The sequence below is a fragment of the Aulonocara sp. 'chitande type north' Nkhata Bay genome, linkage group LG23 (genome assembly GCF_057382095.1).
Source record: "Aulonocara sp. 'chitande type north' Nkhata Bay isolate Kocher_YH1m ecotype deep benthic linkage group LG23, A_spYH_male_GT1.1, whole genome shotgun sequence".
Classification (NCBI taxonomy): Eukaryota; Metazoa; Chordata; class Actinopteri; order Cichliformes; family Cichlidae; genus Aulonocara; species Aulonocara sp. 'chitande type north' Nkhata Bay.
Window position 1 is genome coordinate 48,572,806 of NC_141365.1, and position 20,781 is coordinate 48,593,586.

General features: G+C 44.5%; 2 protein-coding genes across 2 annotated transcripts in view; both read left to right on the forward strand.

Moving 5' to 3' along the window:
- Positions 1-20,781, forward strand: part of LOC147302878 (protein NLRC3-like) — a 238,239-nt gene that overhangs the window by 121,371 nt on the left and 96,087 nt on the right. Inside the window, exons 5-6 of the mRNA XM_086284402.1 lie at positions 27-203; positions 6,962-7,138. Of these exons, the coding sequence (XP_086140528.1) occupies positions 27-203; positions 6,962-7,138 (354 nt within the window). The remainder of the gene's footprint in view (positions 1-26; positions 204-6,961; positions 7,139-20,781) is intronic.
- Positions 13,629-16,853, forward strand: LOC147302880 (dynein axonemal heavy chain 5-like). The gene is made up of 5 exons (XM_086284252.1): positions 13,629-13,854; positions 14,219-14,319; positions 16,258-16,446; positions 16,514-16,588; positions 16,710-16,853. Exons 1-5 carry the CDS (start codon positions 13,629-13,631, stop codon positions 16,851-16,853), a joined length of 735 nt encoding a protein of 244 aa, XP_086140378.1.

A 20,781-nucleotide genomic window follows, 5' to 3' on the forward strand; every position in this document is an offset into this window, starting at 1 on the left:
ACTTACATCTTTCATTCTTTATACAGATTGTGGAGCTGTGGTTTGTCAGAGATCAGCTGTGATTATCTGGCAGCAGCACTGAAGTCCAACCCCTCCCATCTGAGAGAGCTGGACCTGAGCTGGAACAACAAGCTGCAGGATCCAGGAGTGAAGCATCTGTGTGGTTTCCTGGAGAGTCCAGGATGTAAACTTGAAACTCTGGGGTCAGTCAGCATGTTTTAGTTGTGCTGAGATGAATATGATGTGAAAGTTGTGCTGACACTAAACTGCAGACATCAGGCTGATATTATACTGATCCACACTGAGGATCTTCATGGTAAAGTCTGTTTTCTTCTTCTCTGGTTTAGTCCATTGACTGCAGCAGAACAATGTTCACATTTCAAACAGTGATACTCAACGTATGGCCCGCGGCCCACACGCGGCCTGCCCACCTTTCCTGATTCAGAGAGAGGGGACCCTGATTAACTGTGTAGCTTCTTCCTCACAGTTCTAAGTATCAGACACAACAATGAATAATCCACAGCTGACTGTCTTTAGCAGGTCAAAGGTCACGGCACACAGCAATCTGTGAAACAGTTTGGAGCAGGAATTCTTGCACATTTACAAACTGACACTGCTGCACGGCATGCTGGGTAATGCTAGCTGCTCAGGTATGGGCGTGCTAACGGCTGTGAGGCTCCGTGGCTGCAGAACACTGAAGAAGAGAAAAGAGAGGTGGAGGATGAAGAAAAGAGGCAGAGATGAAGCAGACGTTTAGTTCCAGAGAGAAGCTGAGTGGGCGGGGCTCAGGCAGCTCCGCCCACTCAGTTTGTTCCCTCCTGATTCATCTGCATGTGTTCTGCTTCACACTGCTCACCTCCACCAAAGACTTCACAAACATCTTCTTTCTTTGAGTCCAGTTTGTCCCACAAACACTTCCAAATCTCCTCCTCTGAGATTCTGCAGCTTCTTGCAGTGTGACTCAGCTGACTTCTGACAGACCACAGACTGGCACAGCATCCACATGTGTCTCCTTTCAAACAGGCTCTTGATGTTTCCTCCCACATCATTCTGGCCTCTCAGTCTCCTTTGTTCTCCAGCTCTGTAGCTCCAGCTGGTGAAGCTTCAGTTTTCCATGTTGGTAACAGTAAACTACAGCCTCTGCTGTCAGCTGGGTAACTAAACAGAGCTGCAGCACGTCTCTGCGGTGGTGCTACATCCAGCCTGCAGACGGCCGTCTACATGTTGTAGTGGTTTACAGTCACCAGGGGGCGCTGTCCCAGCCATGCAGGCAGTGGGCTGCTCTGCTTGTGCTGTTGTTGGTGAAGCTGAAGTGAAAGCGAGAGTTAAAACCCTGAACAGTGTCCACTGAGCTTCTCATGCTCTTCTCATGCTCAAAGAAGTTTAACAGGAAGGACGACTCGTCCATCAGGCGTCCAGCTGTCCGTGACCGTGTCCACAGCAGAGTGTGACTGAGGCTTCATGCTAACACGCACACATGAAGCTAATACCACCACGAGCAGCTGCTCAGTGGATTTGGAGGACAAATGTCTGCAGCTTCTCACAGGCAGTATGCAGAATGTGGATCTCCACAAAGACTGTGGAGAGCTCGTCCCACACTCTAAATCCAAACTTGTCTGCACAAAACTTCTCACACGTTCCCGTCACAAGTGTCTTCTAAGTGAAGCTACCAGGTTCAGGTCCAGCTTGTTTATCTGGAGCTGCAGGAGATGATCCATCCTCACAAAGCAACACAGCAGATATGCAAACACACAACACAACCAAAGGATTCTCTCTGCATGTCTGTGGCTGATGCTGCTGGAACGAAGCTGTTTGAAACCTTGTTGTTCTGCACTTTGGGACCAGAAGAGGAAACTGAAGCTCTGTGCAGAGGGTCCAATGGAAGCAGCCAAGCGCTGTAAGTGTCTGCTGTACAGGGATGCTGGTTCAGCTGTGGCTCAGTTTCACAGTGTGACTCAATAAAAGCAGCAGGAAATCAAAGCTTGATGCTTTCATCAGTGTGGAAATAAGCAAGTTTCCTGTGACAGACGCTGGAGCTCTTTCACTCTCAGCTTCACAGTTTCAGCTTCAAACTTCTTCCAACATGTTTCTAACACGGCCACATTCCACCTTAATGGAGCTGATATCTTGTGCATCAGCACATTTTCTAAAGGCAGCGATCACATCTTTAGTTTTGGATGTTTAACTGCAGATTGTTTATGTGTTTATAGCACATTAATTACAGCAGCAGCGTTGACCACAGTGCTGTACAAGAATCCAAAATAACTATTAAAATAACTCCTAATATTAATATCACACATCAAATATCAAATAACTCTCATGCTGTATTAAAAGCCAGTGAATACAAATGTGTTTTCAGAGCAGATTTACAGAGACTGACAGCAGGAGCTGGGGCTGTTCGATAGAACGATGTATATATGATGACCATATGAAAACGTCTATCGTTTCATATCACGCTCTTTGTTTCCTGCTTATGTGTTTGTGTTTTCCAGATAAAGCTTTCAAAATAAATCTGAAGATCCTGTTGAGAGTTTTCAAAATAAACACAATACAGTACTGCGGTCGCTCGTTTATCGAGTTACGTTCTAAAAATAAGTCTCAGAATGAAGTAGCAGCTTTATGTTTTACAAGTATTATAGAAGTTTTAAGGCAGTTAAACCCTCACTGCACACTTTCTACACTTTTCTCAGACAGGCATGAACATTTTCACACTTTTCTCTCTTGTTTAAACAAAGTTCAAACCTTCATAGAAAAATAAGTTCATTATTAAAGAATGAAAGCAAAGTGTTTCTGAAACGTGTCAAATCAGCCTTTGCTGGCATTAAATGAGCTTCTGTGTGAGGAGCACTCGTCCATGGCCTGGGCTCCTCGCTGTCAGGTAAAGTTTCATAAAGCTTTTGAGTTTTTCTGCAGATAATGTTGGTGTCCAGCACGATGTTCTTTTTCCTGCGGTCACTGAGCCACAAAGCCAAAGCTGACTCCATCCTTACGATGTTCTTGTTGTGGACAGTTACAACCTTTTTGCCTCCTTGTTGAAACTATGATGGTCAGCATCTTCCTCTGCCTTTGGCTGCTACCACAGGTGCAAAACGTCTCGTCATCATTGTTGTTTGTTGGGACAAAACGTACAAACATACAGTGCAGCACTGCAGAGTCACACTGCTGTAAATTTGAACACATTCTGTACTGTACAGGAGACACGGCACGAGATTGGCTGACAATGGTCTACAGCCAATCAGGACGCAGAACACAATGCGCTGTAAAAAACAAAAACATGCAAAATTGCACAAAAAAGATCAGCGAAACAGCGAGGCCGCCAAAGGTGAACTGTGTTACAGCGAGGGACCAGCGTATATGTGGTTGTTGGGACGATAAATGTCTTTGAGCTTGTGTCAGAAGACGAGCTGCAGCTTTCTGGACCAGCTGCAGTCTTGCCAGGCAGGTCCCACTAACTCCAACATATAAGGAGTTACAATAATCCAGCTGGGACGTCATGAAAACGTGGATCGCCCGTTCAAGGTTTTTAAAAGATAGAAATGATCTCACCTTAGATAAAAGCCTCAGTTTGAAGAAAGACCGCTGTACAACTGAGCTCAGCTGTTTTTCAAATTGCCGTCAAATATAAGCCCCAAATGTAATAATGCGATTTAATAAAAGAGCTGAACCAGTCTAATAGAGCGCCCTTGATGCCGCCATGCTCCAATGGTGAGGTCAAGATGCTGTGGTCAAGGCAGCGGTCAGATCCAAAAGCACAGCTGAGTCTCCTGATCAGTGGCTGATAAAAGATCATTAAGAACTTTTCAAAGTGCAGTTTCAGTGCTGTGAAGAGCTTTAAAACCAGACTGAAACCTTTACAACAGATTGCAGCTGAACAAATATAATCTTTTACAAAATCTTCGACAGGAAGGGAAGCTTTGAAATAGGCCTGAAGTTTGAGCGGACAGAGGATCCAGATCAGGTTTTTAGTACAGGCTGTACAACAGCATGTTTAAAACAGGCTGTACAACACCTGAACTAAGACTGCTGTTAAAAATCGCTAAGATGTCGGAACCAACAACCTTTAAAATCTTTTTAAACACGTGTTGGAACAACATCATTTGGACAAGATGATGTCTTTATAGCATCACATCGTTCCTCCACCTGATCAAACCACACAGGCTCAAACTGATCAAAAACAGCTGAGCAGGTGAATATTTTAGCCCCGGTGCGATCTCGGGCGAGAGTATCGATGATGGCCAAAGGGCAGCGTCCAGCTCTACGGCCGCTGAAGAGCAGACTCAACAGACGCGCGTGATGTGGATCCTACTGCTCTAAAACTGGAGCTTCTTCAATCCATTAAAGAGGACATTAGTACGCTGTTAAAAGAAGAACTCAGAAATGCATTGAAAGAAGATTTTGACAATATAAGGGCTGACGTGCAAGGACTGAGAAATGAGATCGCTAACAGCATGGCGGCGACGTGCGGCGAAGTTGATGGAGTAAAGGTTACAGTGAAAGAAGCTGAGGATGGGCTGTCAATGTGGAGCGATGAGGTGACCACCCTGCAGTCTACAGTAGAGAGTATGAAGGAGGAGCTGTCTGACCTGAAGGATAAATGTGATGAAGGCAGGAAGCGGAGAGCTAACATCCACATCATAGGGATCCCAGAGGGCCTGGACTCGAGCTCCTCCACGGCCGTATCCGTGCTACTACGTGAAGTGCTGGGTATGGATAAAGACGTTATTGTCGACCGCTCACACAGGAGCCCTATCCTGAGAAAGCCAGCTGGTAACCCGCACGCCGTCATAGCCGAGCGTCACTACTACCAGGATTGTGTGGCTACGCCGTGCCAGGGCCCAAGCCCCGCTTGAGTTTAACGGACAACCTATTGCAATATTACGACTGGGCGATATGACCCAAAGTTCATATCTCGATATTCTTTAGCTTGATGGCGGTATACGATATATATCTCGATATTTTTAAAGCCAGAAAGTTCGAACAAAAAGAGAGTTCTTAGTCAAAGCTGTGTCCCAAATCTCACACAGGCACATTTATTAACATACAGCGTAGATGTACATGAAACAATTACTCAGAAATAAATGATCAGCATTTATTAAATAATAATGCTCCATAAATAAAAGAAAACAATGTTGTGTTTGTGCATAACAAAAAGCTCACAATCGTGCAGTCAAAATGTAAACAGACGCTGAGCATAATAACAAGCAGCTGCTCTGTTCCCAGGTTCTACTGCGTGACTGACAGCCTGGAGTTTGAAACCCTCTTTGTAACCGTGTCTCTTACAGGTGCCATTTATGGTCCTTATACACACTCAATACAGTAATATTACGTTGAAGCAGAGTACGTATCACTCCGCGAGGCTCCTCGTAGCTGTAATGCTCCAACAATCCATCAAGCGGTGCGGCCTCGTAGCTGAGCAAAGTCGTACCAAAACATCTTTTGAAAGGTTTCTGAGCGCCGTGTAGCACATAAAATCGGTTCGAGGTCAGTAAGCACAACCAGAATTCATCCATAAGGCGCACTGTCGATTTATGAGAAAATTACAGGATTTTAAGTGCAGAAAATATAGTTTATGGTTTTCATTTGATCTTAGCAAATATCTACGCCTCTAATTGGGACGATCACAGATTTTTCACTAATGTCTTTGCGCGGCTCCCCAATATGTCATCACACAATATCATCTTTGAGGGAGACCTAAACTGCTCATTATCTGCTATGGACCACAGTTCACACAAAAGTACACTTAGTCCAAAGTCAGCATGCGTCATTCAGAGCTTTCTTGATAATTATGGGCTGGCTGATGTATGGAGATTTCATAATCCTGCTTCACATCAATACTCTTTTTTTTCTAATGTCCATAAAACATATATTTGTATAGAAAAACGTCTCCCTTTAGTTACAGAATGTGATTATAAGACTCTGGTGATTTCTCCTCTTGTTTTTTCAATGTGTATTCCTGATGCCTGCTCCAACTATCAGCCATGGAGATTCAACTCAGTGTTGTTAGCAGATGAAGAGTTTGTCAGTTACAAAAGGTCTCAAAGAGATTTTTTTTCTATCAATCAGACCCCAGAGATGTCATCATCAGTCATTTGGGAATCTCTAAAAGCATCTGAGAGGCCAAATAATTTCATTTTGTGCCAAACAAAGTGCAACACTGAAAGAACATCATCCATAAATATTGAGTAAGAACTGGACTCTCATACAGCGAGACTCAAATGCCTTTAAACATCAGCTTATCCTGCTGATCCAAGTCCAACACTGAGTTTGTAAAAACATGTTTGTCAATCATTTTGTTTGGTTTCTGAGGAAAAAGATTCAATAAGTTGCTGCTAATACACAACATTTCATCATATTTCCTCATAACCCTCTTTTGTCTGACCATTTGATCCCATTTGAATTTGCAATAAAGGATCCACAGAGTTTGGTGACAATAATGACAGTAGATGTTTGTGTGAAAGTGCTGGAAGCAAATGAGTGTGTGATGTTCTTTCAGTGTTGCACTTTGTAGACGCTCCCTGAGCACTGGTCTCACAGCCAGCTGCACATAGAGACCAGTGTTGTTAGTCCAGGTCAGAAGATGACTTGTTGGAATGAAAATGAGCTTGTAGTTTGTCTGCTTTAATAATGTGACTGGAAAAAGGTGTTGGACTTCAAATATGTCCATTTCTGTCACACTTCACCTTTAAAAGTGAAGCCATGTGGTTCCTGGAAGGAAAAACACGACTTTTTCAAGTCTTTGTCCTGTTTTTATGAGAAATGTACGACTTTAATGTGAAACATTCAGAAGTTTTTCTCTTGTCGTGTTTGTTTGAAGCTGCTTCCTGTTGGCTTCAGCTGTTTGGAGTTTCCATTTTCTAAACTTCTACATTCTGAACCTTCTTCAGCTCTGAACAGATGATGAAACACTGAATGATTTCAAGCACTTTGTCTAATAAACTTACATCTTTCATTCTTTATACAGATTGATGGGCTGTGGTTTGTCAGAGATCAGCTGTGATTATCTGGCAGCAGCACTGAAGTCCAACCCCTCCCATCTGAGAGAGCTGGACCTGAGCTTCAACAACAAGCTGCAGGATCCAGGAGTGAAGCATCTGTGTGGTTTCCTGGAGAGTCCAGGATGTAAACTTGAAACTCTGGGGTCAGTCAGCATGTTTTAGTTGTGCTGAGATGAATATGATGTGAAAGTTGTGCTGACACTAAACTGCAGACATCAGGCTGATATTATACTGATCCACACTGAGGATCTTCATGGTAAAGTCTGTTTTCTTCTTCTCTGGTTTAGTCCATTGACTGCAGCAGAACAATGTTCACATTTCAAACCTTCAAAGAAGAAGAAAAATCCTCCACTGGAAAATTCACTGTGAAACTCTCAAACTCTTCATTGCACCTTAAAGTCTGTCTGACACTGAAATCCAAAGCAAAATGTGCGTTTGCTTTACAGACAGCAGTCCAACACAAACATACACACATCATCCAAAACACAGTCCAACATCCAAATCTCCTCCACTGCCAGCATGAATGATGGGAAAGAGAAGGAGGAACACTCTGACATTCAGGGTTAGAATGAGTTTCATCAAGCAGACTGTGAAGATCAAAGCTGCATTAGAAAGCTTACATGAATGAATGAGTGGACAGAAGTGGACAGAGATCATCTGAAGCACTTCAAAGGCTTTAAATCAGCACATTTCTCTTTATTCTTTATCAACTCTGTTAGTTTCTCTCAGTTTTCTGTGGAATGAAGCTAACAGCAGGCTAATAAGATGCTGACCAATAGGTTTCTATTAAAGGTTGTAATTTGTATATGAAAAAGTGCTTTGGCTCAGCAGGGATCAGCTTACAGGTAGAATACAGCTGCTGGATGGGATTAGCATGTCATAGCTATCTACCAAACTGCTAACTGGGGGATTTCAGGCCATCTATGGATCATTTTTGCTAACTGTTTATTCAGCTTAGGCTCACAGGGCTGCAGCCTGTGCCCTAGCTGTCATAGGGCAAGAGGCGTGGTCCACCTGCACAGGTGAGCAGTCCATCACAGGGCCAACAGAGAGCGACAGAGAAGCACTCCCTCACATCCACACCTACAGCCAATGTAGAAGCACCAATGAACCTAAGCAGCATTTCATTGGACTGTGGGAGAACATCCAACCTCCACAGAAAGGCCCAGCTGACCAACAAGCTTCAACCTACAACCTTCTTGCTCTAAGGCACTAGTGCTAACCACTTTTGCCCATTTCAGCCCAAATCCTGCATCTTCCTGTTTCTGACTCCAGGCCAGCTCCACTAACACTTTCTCATCAGACACTGCCACCTAGTGGAGGAAGTCTTAGTTCCATTTGAACTTCAGATTACAGTTAGTTCCTTTACAAAGAGGTGGAGGTGGTGGGGCCACAGCACCATCATCACTGAGTGCCATAGGACACTTAACCTTTGTTTCCATATGCTGGGAACTTCCTGTTGTTCCAAGGAGGACTGGAAAATGTGTGAAAATCTCCCAGTCAGTTCCTCACAGCACACTTCAATCATTTCCCTCCCACAGCATCAGGACCAGGGCTTTTTCTCTCTTTGGTCCCACTAAGAGATTTCCACACAAACACCTCATCAGTGGGACTCTCAGAGCTACCAGCCCTTTGCTACAATCACAAAGCTCTTCATTGAAATCAATGATATCAAAGCTGGAATCAAATGAGTCCAAGTCTTCTGCTGATTCAGCATCACATTCATCTTTGCTCCTTGTCCTGCATCCCCACCATGGACTTCATTCCTTTCCAAGCCAGCCTTGAGTGTCCTTTATTCAGCTCATCCTCTGCTTTACTTTTACACCTGATTTTAGCTGCTTTATCTCTCTTTCAACAGGTTTCTGTGCCTCAATCTTTTTCTTCTCTCCCTCATAACAAGACAGCTTCTTCTGCCTGAGAACATGTTGGAGTGATTTACTAATCCAGGGCTGCTTATTGGGGAAAATACTTCCTGTTTCCAAAGTAATCCCCATTTTTCCCAGAAAGAAATGTCAGTAGAAATCGATGATCTAAGTGAGAACATGAGCCTTTAAAAAGTCCCAGTGGGTGCAGTCAAAGCAGTCCCTCAGTCCCAGTATAGAGTCTTTGGTCCAGACTGGAACAGCTGTGTGCCCAGTCTGAGCTCTCTTCAGTGCTGTGACCTGACAGACCCAGAGGGGCCATCACATCACATTTAGAAGCTCCCCTGATGGAGCCACAACACATGTCCAATACTTAGTCTGTCTTGTTGGACCAACTGGAAGAAATGATTCAAGGACTTAGTCACAGAACAGAGATTCAAATCTCCAAAATCCAACTGGCTGCATCAGGACATATAGTCTGAAACTCTGCACAGTTTCCTGTTTGAAGCTGCTTCCTGTTGGCTTCAGCTGTTTGGAGTTTCCATTTTCTAAACTTCTACATTCTGAACCTTCTTCAGCTCTGAACAGATGATGAAACACTGAATGATTTCAAGCACTTTGTCTAATAAACTTACATCTTTCATTCTTTATACAGATTGATCGACTGTGGTTTGTCAAAGATCAGCTGTGATTATCTGGCAGCAGCACTGAAGTCCAACCCCTCCCATCTGAGAGAGCTGGACCTGTACTTCAACAACCTGAAGGATCCAGATGTGAAGCAGCTGTCTGATCTTCAGCAGAGTCCAGACTATAGACTGGAGACTCTGGAGTAAGTAGAGTGATGGAGTGAGTGGGTGGTGCTGTCAGCAGTATTGTACTAAACACAGTCAGTATGAAACAAAGATCCAGTGTTTCCTGTAAAGCTGCAGCTTCTCAGTGAAGCTGTGAGAGGAGAACGGTGACAGGCTTCAGGATTGGACACAAACACTTCCTGTTTCTCACCTTTATGGTCACCATAGTAACGGCTGACACGCTCTGATCAAACTCTGTCAACAGCCAATCAGCTCTCTGAACAAAGCAGCACGCAGACCAATGACTGCATTGATTTCCAAGTTTAAAGCAGTGAAGAACACAGTCTGTAGGTGAGGAAGAATTTAGTGAGAGCAGATGTTTGGATGGAATTCCTCCAGTTAACAGCTGGAACCGTCCATCTGGATTGTTGGGCTTGTTGTTGGGGTTCCTACAGAGCTCAGAGTGGACACACCAAGGTTCTTCTAATGAATGAAAGTCCAAACTCAAACTAGGAGGGAAAAACATTTTCAGCAACTTCAATAAAAATCCAAAGATTAGAAAAAGTGAAGCAACAATGAGTCCTAGTACAGTCCCAGCACTGACGTCCCTGCTGCTCTTTATACTGGATGTGCTGCATCACTGACTGACAGCTGATGAAGAGTCTCTGGAAACACTCGTTTATCTCCTCTGCTCTTCCTCCTTCTCTCTGCAGGTGGAGGTGATGATGGTAAACAGGACGGTGTGTGTGCTGAGAGAGGAGCAGCTGTGTCCTGATGATCCAGAGAGGTTGAAGCAGCAGCAGCTTGTGTGTAGAGACGCTCTGACTGGGCCATGTTACTGGGAGGTGGAGAGGAGAGCTTCATCCAGCAGTGACTGACAGAGGAATGAAGTGCAGATGACTGTCAGTGCTGCAGAGTGAACTGCTCTGAGAACAGCTCCACTGTCAGACACAATGTAGAGTCCAGCATCAGCCCTGTGTGTCCCTCTGGATCTGACAGAGGATCATCAGTGTATCTGGACTGCTCTGCTGCTGCTCTGTCCTTCTACAGTCTCTGCACAGTCTCTGTCTCACTCTGGAAAGATTTTACAACTTGTTGTAATTACAGAACGTTAATATAATATTCAAACATGTGATCTTCTCTTTATTTCTGAATCTTTACCAAATAAAGAAAAACCAAACTAACAAACAGAAGCTGTCGTGTCCTTTTTCACCACATCTGTGAATCTTTTCTGTGTTTTTCCTCTTTTCCTCCTTCCTGCAGCTCCATCTTCATCATTCTGTGTCCAGTATATGTGAACACGTCCAAAGCATCTGAGCCTCATGTTACCCGTTTGTGTGAGTTACGCCTGTCGTTGTGTTGTGGTGTATAAATAAGGGGCAGGAGACAGCGCTGGATCTCTGAGTTCTTTACTCTCAATTTCTGCAGCATCTGCAATATCTAGAAATGCAAACCTGTGAGCTGTGTGTGTTGTGCGTCTGCTCGGCCACCTCTCCTCCGGCCATGCTGGAAGCAGCTGTGCGTTTGACAGTTTTATCGACTCGACAATAATCGAACAAATTAAATGTTCAAAAATATCAACTTAAGCACTTCAAAGTCAACAAAAAGCTTAAAACAATGAAATAATATTTCACTGACAAAACAACAGCTCATAAGAACGATACACAAAATAATACAGAAACAAACAAATAAAAGTTATTAACCAGGATCCATGTTTTTGTCACAAACACTGAATCAGCTGATTCACTCTTTATGTTTCTGAGTTTGTTTTGTGATTATAGTTCTGGTTTCTGTTTCTGTGTCTTCACTGTGTCCCACGTCTCCTTACTTTGGACTCTGTGTTATATTTCCTGTTTTACTTTGACAGTCCTGTGTTACTGTTTCCTGTCTCGTGTGTGTAATTGGTCCCAGCTGTGTTTCCCTCCTGCCTCCCGTTCCCTGATTACTAAACTGCGTCCACGCCGCCGGCGCTCCTCTCCACAGCTGGATTCCAGGATTTCAGAGCATCCAGCTGTGGTGAGTGATGGAGACACTTTCTCTGCTCCCTCAGTAATCAGGACAGTTTATTGAACATCAGAGGACATAAAGGACTGTTTTTCACCTGCCCGTTCTGAACCTGGACATTAAAGACTGCTGGCTTCAAGGACATTAATCCCAGTGTCAGCCAGCCAATAACAGCCTGTGTTTTTCAGCTCTTTAGGAGTCAGAAATGAGAAAGACACAGACTGCTAACCTCTCCCTGCAGGAAATAAGCTCCGCCTCTTCCTTTCCTGTATATGAGTGATTCTGACATGAGACACAATGAGTTTCCTGTTTATTGTGACTTAAAGCGAGCAGCAAAGACACTAAACTGTGTGTTTCCAGCTGAAGCTGCTTTTTGTGTTGCTCCCACAATCCTGTCTGAAACAGTCAGTGAGGAAAACTCAGTTTATGCTTCCAAGCTCATTGTGAGAGGGCACATTGTGTTCCTGCAAGTGCTGATTTTGTCTGCATCCCTGAGTTTAGTGAGCTGCCTCCAAGGACTTGTGAAGCCCAGTGTGTTAAGGCTGCATCTCCCAGATGTTTCCACCTTTCCAGCACAGACGATAAATGTTCCCACAAAGGCTCAAAGACGGTTTGATTTTGTGAGTGTTGGCCTCAAGAGATTGCTCAGTGAGCACCTGAGTGTTTCTGGGACATCGGACACTAACTGGAACTTCAAGTCTGGTTCTGAAGCTGCACATGCAAAGACTGTTTCTGGTTGTAGAGACCTGGCTGTTCCAGGGATTGTAGCCTCCCCAGAGGCTGAGCTGCTGACCTCAGCTGACTCTGGAGCCTTGAAGGTAACTAAGTTTGCACCGCTCGGGTGAGCCATCTCAGCTGCAACAGCCTCCACAGAGAGCTCACGCAAGCTTACCCAGCCTGCTGAGGATTTTATGCTGCTGCAGCCCAAAAGGCATCCTGAGCTGGCTGACAGCCACCCACAGCTTCAGCTGCCTCAGCCAGGGGTCTCCACACCTGCTGGCCCTGCATCTGCTCTGACTGGGGGCTCCGGAGAGCCGTGCCAGCCATCCATCTCTGCTGGGGCTCCTGTTTGAGAATGTAGGAGTGTAAACTTCAAATATCTGCTCGGTTTGTCAAGATATCACATATTTGCAAAAGTGCTCTGACGTTTTTGGAGACGTCTGTTACCCACCATCTTGATAGCTAACCGGGAGGTCGAGGGTCATTAGAGAACAGCGGACTCCAGGCACATCGTTTTTGGACCCCCACGGCCTTTGGCTGTTCAGGTTTAAACATGATATATAAGTCACTTAGATCACGTAAAAATGTTATCGTTTGGCTTTTTTCAGTGTTGTTTGTTTGGTTTGGCTGAAGTTACAGTTTTCACACAGCTGAATAAACGCCAAACAGAAAAGTGATTAAACAGAAGTGTGAGACGGTCGAGAGTTTACTCCTGTGTCCTGTTAGATTTTAGACAGCAAGGAGCAGACGGCTGAGTTTATTAAACTCCACCGAGACAGCGGTGACGCGGATCTGAAGGCCAGACCGTCACAGCCGCTCACTTCCTGCCTACCCGACCTTTGGAGGACCCGGCCCACGTAGACCTTGAAGGCCGGGTCCTCAGGAGGATGCAGCCTGTGAGTTTGGACACGCCATGACACATGATGTTCTACAGCTGATGTGTTTAAATGAGCTCTACAGGTGATCAGACTTATTAACGTTACCAGCATAATAAACTGTCCTGTCACTGAAGGTGTCTGCCCAACAAGGACGTGGTGCTGAATGCATCCAGACCCCTGCTGACTGTCTTTGCAGCTTCGGTCAAAGGTACAGTGTCCACTGTGACCCTGAGAGCAGGACACAGCCAGAGGTGAGTCAGCAGTTACAAACTAAATGCTGCTGACATGAATCAAACTGCTGGATAACCCACTGCTCATGAAAATGGCACCTTTCTGTTGCTTTTTGAGATTACTGAGAATATTTGAATTGTGACTCAGATGGCAGATCCAGGCTCTCAGCCTCCAGCTGAAACTTCCAGTCCTCCCCCAGCCAGAAGCTCTGATGCTGGGCTGAGAGACTTTGATCCTTCCCTGGATCCAGAAATCCAGGAGGGAGAAGGAGAACAGGACCTCCTTCCTGATCTGGAGAGGCCTGAGGGAAAGAAAGATGGAGCAGACAGAGCTTTGAACAAATCCAAACCTCCTGAGCTTCACCTCCACAAAGGTGCAGACACTGATGCACAGATTCACATGTGACACCTGCAGCGTCCAGCTTGTGCCGCTGACATTATCTCCACTCTGATACAAGCCTCATTCACTCGCTCACACACGTTCATACAATCACCTTTTCCTCACAGTCACACACATGAATGTAATGAGGGGAACTCGGGGTTCACTGTCATTCCTCAGGATCCTTTGATATGCAGACTGGAGGCTCTGTGGATGAAACACCGACTGTCTGAAGCACTCTGAAGTCTTCATGATGGACTTCATCCTGATTAACACTACAATACTTGTTAGAGGCCTTTTATATGTAATAATATTCTTTTCCATTAAAGCTCTGAACATTCTCACTCTTTCTTGACCAGGTGTGACAGGTGAAGGACACCGGCGAATAGGAGGACAGAAGCTGAGAGCCATTAGTCACATGACTTCAGCTGCTGCTGCCTCACCAACCACTGGCCCCTCGGTGAGTCTAGAGTTACAGCAGTGACCACAGGAAGTGCACACGTGTGATCTAAAGCTACATGTGGGCCTGTGACCATCAGTCTTCTCACTGTGGTAGACGGGTTTGTGAGTCCCTGTGATGCTGGGAGTGTCCAGGACAGTCGCTCCTGATCGGGTCTCTCATGGAAAGCTGGTCCCAGGAATTCCTGGAAAATTCCTCCACAAAAGAGAACTGGGAACATAAGTGCAGAGTGACAGAGGTGCTCAGCAACCCTGCTGTTATATGGGAATAGAACCAGAATAGTCGGCAACCACTTGAGTTAAGTTAGCCAAAGAGATGCGACTCAGACTGACTTCATCATGTTGGCAACGTGTCTGCATTGATAAACTCCAGTTATTGATAAATCAGAGAATAATTCCAGTCATTCAGAGACAGATTGTGATTGTTTGGAGGATGTAATCGTTTCCCTTCAGGGAGCGTGTTGGACGCTCAGTGTCCGGGTGATTAGCTGATGCAACTACTTAGAATCAGTTTGTGAATATGAAGAAAATCAGTGCAGTCACTGGACAAACTCTGATTCTTCCTAGTTTCACTCTTGTTTCAGTCCAGTGTGACTGAGGTGGTAAAAAATGATCTGACTTTTAGCCACACAGCTGTCTGCTAGAGAAAAAGCCTTTGTGCACAACTTTCTTAAAGGCAAACGGCACCATGTTCACTGCAGCTGCAGCAAACGCAGCAAAGAGTGAAAGTTGGACTGAGAATGTTGTGACTGTTTCATGAGAAAGAGCAGGAAAACAAGCATCACACACCCAGACACAGTGCTGGGATTAGAATTAGACTTTAGAGCCAAATGTAGGACAAAAGCTTTAATATGAAAGAGGAAAACCCAACAACAGCCAGAGCATGAAGCTCAAATCTATACCAATCACCAAGAAAGCTGACAGGCCTGTGACACGTCAGAGACGCCGTTCAAATCATAAAGAAGTTGGTTTATTGACAAAATGTAAAAAACCAAAAGAATCAAGTCAACCTTCAGTTTCGAGCGAGTAGACCAATCAGGCACAGCAGCAGCTCTAGAATAAGCAACAGTTTGATGTATTACAAACAACCTTTCATATACACACATACATATGGCTCATATGCTGTTTAAAAAGGGCTCAAAGACCCAACAGATTACACAAAGTACAAAAACACTTTCATTCAGACAACAGTCAGCTGTGCACGAGACAGAGAGCCGACTACAGTTAGTAACATGGACTCACTTTGTTTCAGACACGACACAAAGTAACACAAAGCCACAAAGAGCAGAAACATCAAAAAGGAGGCAGAGCAGCAGCAACTCTCCATGAGCTGTGAGGCTAACAGCCACCCACACTTCCTGTGATGCATAATGAAAACAACATTAACCTGAAGGATGATAACAACAGAAAGAAGTCTAAGCTAACGTTACACAGCGCTCACACAGCGCTGACTGTACAGGCCTCACACAGCTACGACCTGCATCCACAACACCTGATTCTACTGAACACAAACAAGTTAATGATATATGAGCAATCCAGGGAAGGCTTCCAGGAAGGTGAGGATCCAAAGACAGCTCTACAACAGCATCAGTCAGCAACAATGTTACTAATCACTGACTCTTTCATCCTTTTATACTCAATCAAAAAGTGCTGTGTTCACATTTGTTTCTGCTGAAATCCAGAGACTGAAAATGCGTCTTTTTAAAGTTTGAATAAACTGACTGAACTTGTCACGAGTCCAACCGTGAGGAACACTTCCCCCCATGACACATCACAGGAGAACGTCTCAGTGGAGGGGGGACAGTAGCTCAGTTTAGGCAGTCACACTCAGAATCGATGCCTCCAGTCAGGGTCAAACGTGGTCCTCAGAAACCTGCAGATGTTTGGGCCAAGCTCTCACTGGTCTCTGCGTCTGTAGACTGAGCTGATCTTTCTCCAGGTGTCTGGTAAAAGGACGATGCTGCTGTCCAATGAGGCGAGGAGAGAAGTAGCCAAACAGGCGAGAGCCGTGAAGGAGGAACGGCGGGCAGCTCTGGATGCCCGACATAAATACCTGATGAGCAGGCTGGCAGACGCCGGCAGCCTGGAGGAGGCGGCGGTGGAAGACGCCATCGTCTCTGATGACAGAGTAAGTTCAGAGACGTGATCCTTCCTCAGAGTTGAACCTTTGAGTCATTAATGTCTGATTCTTCCAGTTCAGTCTGATCCATGAATTCTTTGCTGCAAACGGATCCAAGAAGCTGATTTTCTTCTATCAGGATGTCAAACAGGTAACTTTGATCACATTTCAATGACTGACACATGAAGGTCTAACCGCTCTTCATAATCTGCTGTCCTGTTTGTTGCACCGTACTTTGTATTCATATCTTTTAATATCTGCCTTTCTCCCAGAGTCTGTCCTCCCGTCAGTCTTCCTTTGTGGACGCATCAAACTCAGCTGTGGCTCAGAGGAAACTCTTCCTCACTACGGGGAACTCTGAGGTTGGCTTCAGCTTTTTCTGTTTAGTTCATGTGAGAATCACAGAAAAATGCTGATATGAGTGGAAGCTTCTGCTGGGAAATTGGCAAAGAGCAGATTATTGAACAGCGAGGCAGACAGTTCATTTCAGTGATGCCAGTTTATTAGAAACGAGGACTGTGGGGCTGCTGGAAGTCAGGACGGCCGTTCTCTGGATAAACCTGACAGCTGAGGTGGAGAGCAGGATTTATCCACAGACGGCTTCTTCCAAGCAAATGTCCTGAACACACCTGAGCTGAGGGTTACACAGTGTGTCCTGTGTGATCTCTGCTTTATGGTGGTTGAATCTCACAAATGTGACCATCAGACCTGACGACTTATTTGTGATGTTTTAATTAAAAATATCCTGGGTGAGGTGTTTGGGGCCTGTCCCATGAGGAGGAGTCTCCAGGGCAGACCCAGGACACACTAGAGAGGTTATATCTCTCAGCAGGCCTGGGAATGCCTCAGTATTGTCCTGGATATGCTGGAGGAAGTGGTTGTTTAGGGAGGTCTGGGATTCTCTGCTTAGACTGCTGCACCTGTGACCCGGGACCAGATAAACAGGAAATGGATGTTTGAAATTCAAAGAAATCCTCTTTTAATAATGAGGAAAAAAGACAGCAGGAGATCCATCGCAACTAACAAAACACTTCAAACACATCAATGCATCAACTTTAATCAACTTCATTTGGTTCAAATGAAGGAATCTAACAAAGCACTCACTAAAATGAAACACCAGTTAGTTTCCCGAGCTCAACAGGTCGAACAGCTGAGTTTGGTTTGCGGTGCAGTTTTTATTTCTTCTAGATAACTTGGGTTATTTGCACAGGAAGGTTTTTTAAATGTATTTCTTAAGTACGATCTTATATGGGGGTTGATTTTATAGCATAACAGAATAATGTAATAACTCTAATAGAGTATAAAACATTTGCAGAATGAAGTACAAGGTGAAGAAAAGTCAGAACGTCCCTGTTTGAAAATACAGCCTCAGAAGGTCAGAGATGGACAAATTCAGCTACAGAAACATGTGGCCATTTTTTTAAAGCCATAGAGCATATTACAGACGACACAAAGAGCAAACACTGTAAACTTCTAACCACAGACCTCACACAGCTCACACACGTCAGAGTGAAGCTGTCATTTCCTGAAGCTTCCACACAAGAGAACTGGCAACAAGGTGGAGTCCTCATGGATCACTAGCAGAGAAATGTGGGTGGGTGCCAGACCACATGGACTCGACTCACTTTATTTCATACAAAGGAGCAGACTAATGCTGTCATCCTTAAAGACTAACTAGAAACAAGCAGTGCGCTCGCATCGACTCGACTTGTTTTGCAAGTTTGAAGTGAGATGGTACTTTGGAGTCAGCCTCCCGAGATGATGGCTGGCTGGTTTTTGAAAAAAATCTCATATTTATACAATGAGCAGCAGACTTTCCTGACTTGCAGAGGTCAACGTCCTCCTCAGTCATGCGCCATGAGTGGCACAGATACTATTCATCAAATAACTAACATGGCCTTGATTGTTACTCCAGAGACTTATCTGCGATGTAGCTTTATAGCATTTTCATTAGCAATCGTATGATTTGTGTTACAATGACCTTTGTGGACGGGCCCGGACCCCCAGGCCTCGTCCGTGACGCCGACGGTGAGCGCAACGTTTTTGTTTTCTTGCGCTTAAAATAACCTGATCAGCGTTCTGCGGACGGTTTGTTTACATTTCTCACATCTGTGATTGTTCACACGGGTTGGACACGAGCAGAGAGGGCTTTCAAGATGAAAAAGCCAACGTGAAACTTTAATGGACGACAAAGTTTTTCAATCAAATCTCCGTCACACCCTTCCTTGACCTCATCACGTTATCCACCTTAGTCAAGGAACAGTGGTTCGGGAAAATATGCATTTGTTTTTTGGACCAGTTTAAAACGTATCTCAACTAGTGATGTGCGGATCGATACTGAAATATCGATTCCTCCGATACCCGTCATTGTGTCCGGCCCCTTGGCGTGCACACTCACAACAATGGCTGAGCGTAAACAGAGTCATGTGCAGACGTATTTTACCTCCACGAACAGCTGAGACGTGGTTTGCCATACATGTGGCAAGAATGTGAGGTGTTGTGGTAACACCGCTGACCTGGTCAAACACCTCAGAGTGAATCATATCACAGAATATGACGAGCGTATGTTGAGGCGAACTGAAGAGGAGGAGAGGGAGAGGTGCTGCCAGGGCGAGACAGACGTCTCTCACGGAGTCCTTTAATGCTGCAGGCAGGCAACAAATAGCCACAACTTCAGGTTTTTCATTTCTATATGATAATTCTGCATCATTAAGTGATAAGAACAAGTAATCTGATGTCCTGTGATCATTACGATGCTATAATTTGAGATAAAATAAAAGATAGAGTAAAAAAATAAGTTTTTGTACAGAGTATCGTATCAGATCAGTATCGTCGATACCACCCTGAATTTTACTTGGTATCGGATCGGAAAGGAAATCAGTGGAAATCAAATCCTGCTTCTACAGGTGTCCAGTTCATTCACTCTGACCCCTCCAGATAAGCGTTGCCAGTTCTCACTGTGCTGTAGATCACATTTTCTTGTGTTTGGGGTTATAACGGTTACTTTTGAGGTCTGTGTTATAAAGCAAGTTAATCCTGAATTTAACTGGAGAAGACAAATTCCCACTGCGTGGTGTAGTGCACAGCCAGGCATTCTTTACATTAGTTCGTTTGACAAAACCAAAGAGCTGAAAGTATTTACTTGGAGTTTGGTTTGATGAAATAAGTGCCAGAATCAGTGAATACAAATGATTCCAATGACATGAAAACTGGTGGAAGGACAAATCCCTCAAGAAAAGCACGACTAGCACATTAAGTTTGTTTGTAATCATCATCATCTCTAACACCATGCGCACAACAGTGATTTTGTTACAGAACACTAAGATAGTAAAATCTGGGAAATGATGATATTTCTTTCCAAAACTTCCTGTCTGGAAGACATTAAAGCTGCTGTGCCACCTGCAGCTTCTTTCAATCTATGTTATGTGAATATATCTTTTTTTTGGGTTTGAACATCCATTCAAACTCACTCTCTGCCTAGCAAGTCTCATTCCCTCATTTCCTTGGGGTCCAGCTTCACATACGTGGCACTGAGCCTTTTCCTTTGTCACCTCTTTCTGCTACATGCCTAGCCTCCCAGTTTCTTGGTCTATTTTCTTCATTTCGCTAACTACACTTCTTTTTCTTTGTAAATCTCTTCCTTCAAATACTTTCAAAATCACTTTTCTTTTTTCCCTTTCTTCTGTGCAGAGAAGACGTCAAACCCCTTCTTGGCAGTTTATCTCAATAAAGCTGTACTATCCCAGCCATCTGGTAAGTCTTCCCTACTACCCAGAGCCTGTTTATACTCCTGCATGTCTCTGCCTTCACTCACTTCCTCTTCTTGATGTCCAAACTCATCCTTCAAACTACCATTTGATGCTGCATAGCTGCATTCTCCCTGACACCTCCTTGTCTCCTGTCTTTTTGATTTCACCTTCTGCATAATATTTAGTTGCCCTGTGTGCAGCTTCCTCCACTTTCATATATTTCTACAAGTTCCTCCCTGTTCTTGAAGTATGTGTGCACCACGGCCATTTCCACTTGGAAAATCTGCCCCACATCTGTCTTTCTAGATTTCTCTCCTAAACACCACACCTACCCAACACCTCATAACCTCTGTTCCCTTCACCTAAATGTCCATTGAAGTCTGTGTCAATCACCACTGTAGTATGTGGTCTCTTGCACACAAAATGTGTCTACCCTCCACCTCCATAATATGAGTCCGCCAGCCCTCCCATTGCCAGTCATAGTCCATAACAAGTCAAAAACATAAACAGCTCGAACGTATTATTTATTTAAGAGAGAGAGAGAGAGAGAGAGAGAGAGAGAGAGAGAGAGAGAGAGAGAGAGAGAGAGCTCAGT

What these genes read in the sequence shown, in the direction of transcription:
- LOC147302880 (XM_086284252.1), top strand. Translation starts at nt 13,629, where the DNA reads ATGGCAGATCCAGGCTCTCAGCCTCCAGCTGAAACTTCCAGTCCTCCC. An exon ending in CCATCGTCTCTGATGACAGA is followed by an intron (nt 16,447 to 16,513) that starts GTAAGTTCAGAG and finishes TGATTCTTCCAG; the next exon opens with TTCAGTCTGATCCATGAATT. An exon ending in TCTATCAGGATGTCAAACAG is followed by an intron (nt 16,589 to 16,709) that starts GTAACTTTGATC and finishes CCTTTCTCCCAG; the next exon opens with AGTCTGTCCTCCCGTCAGTC.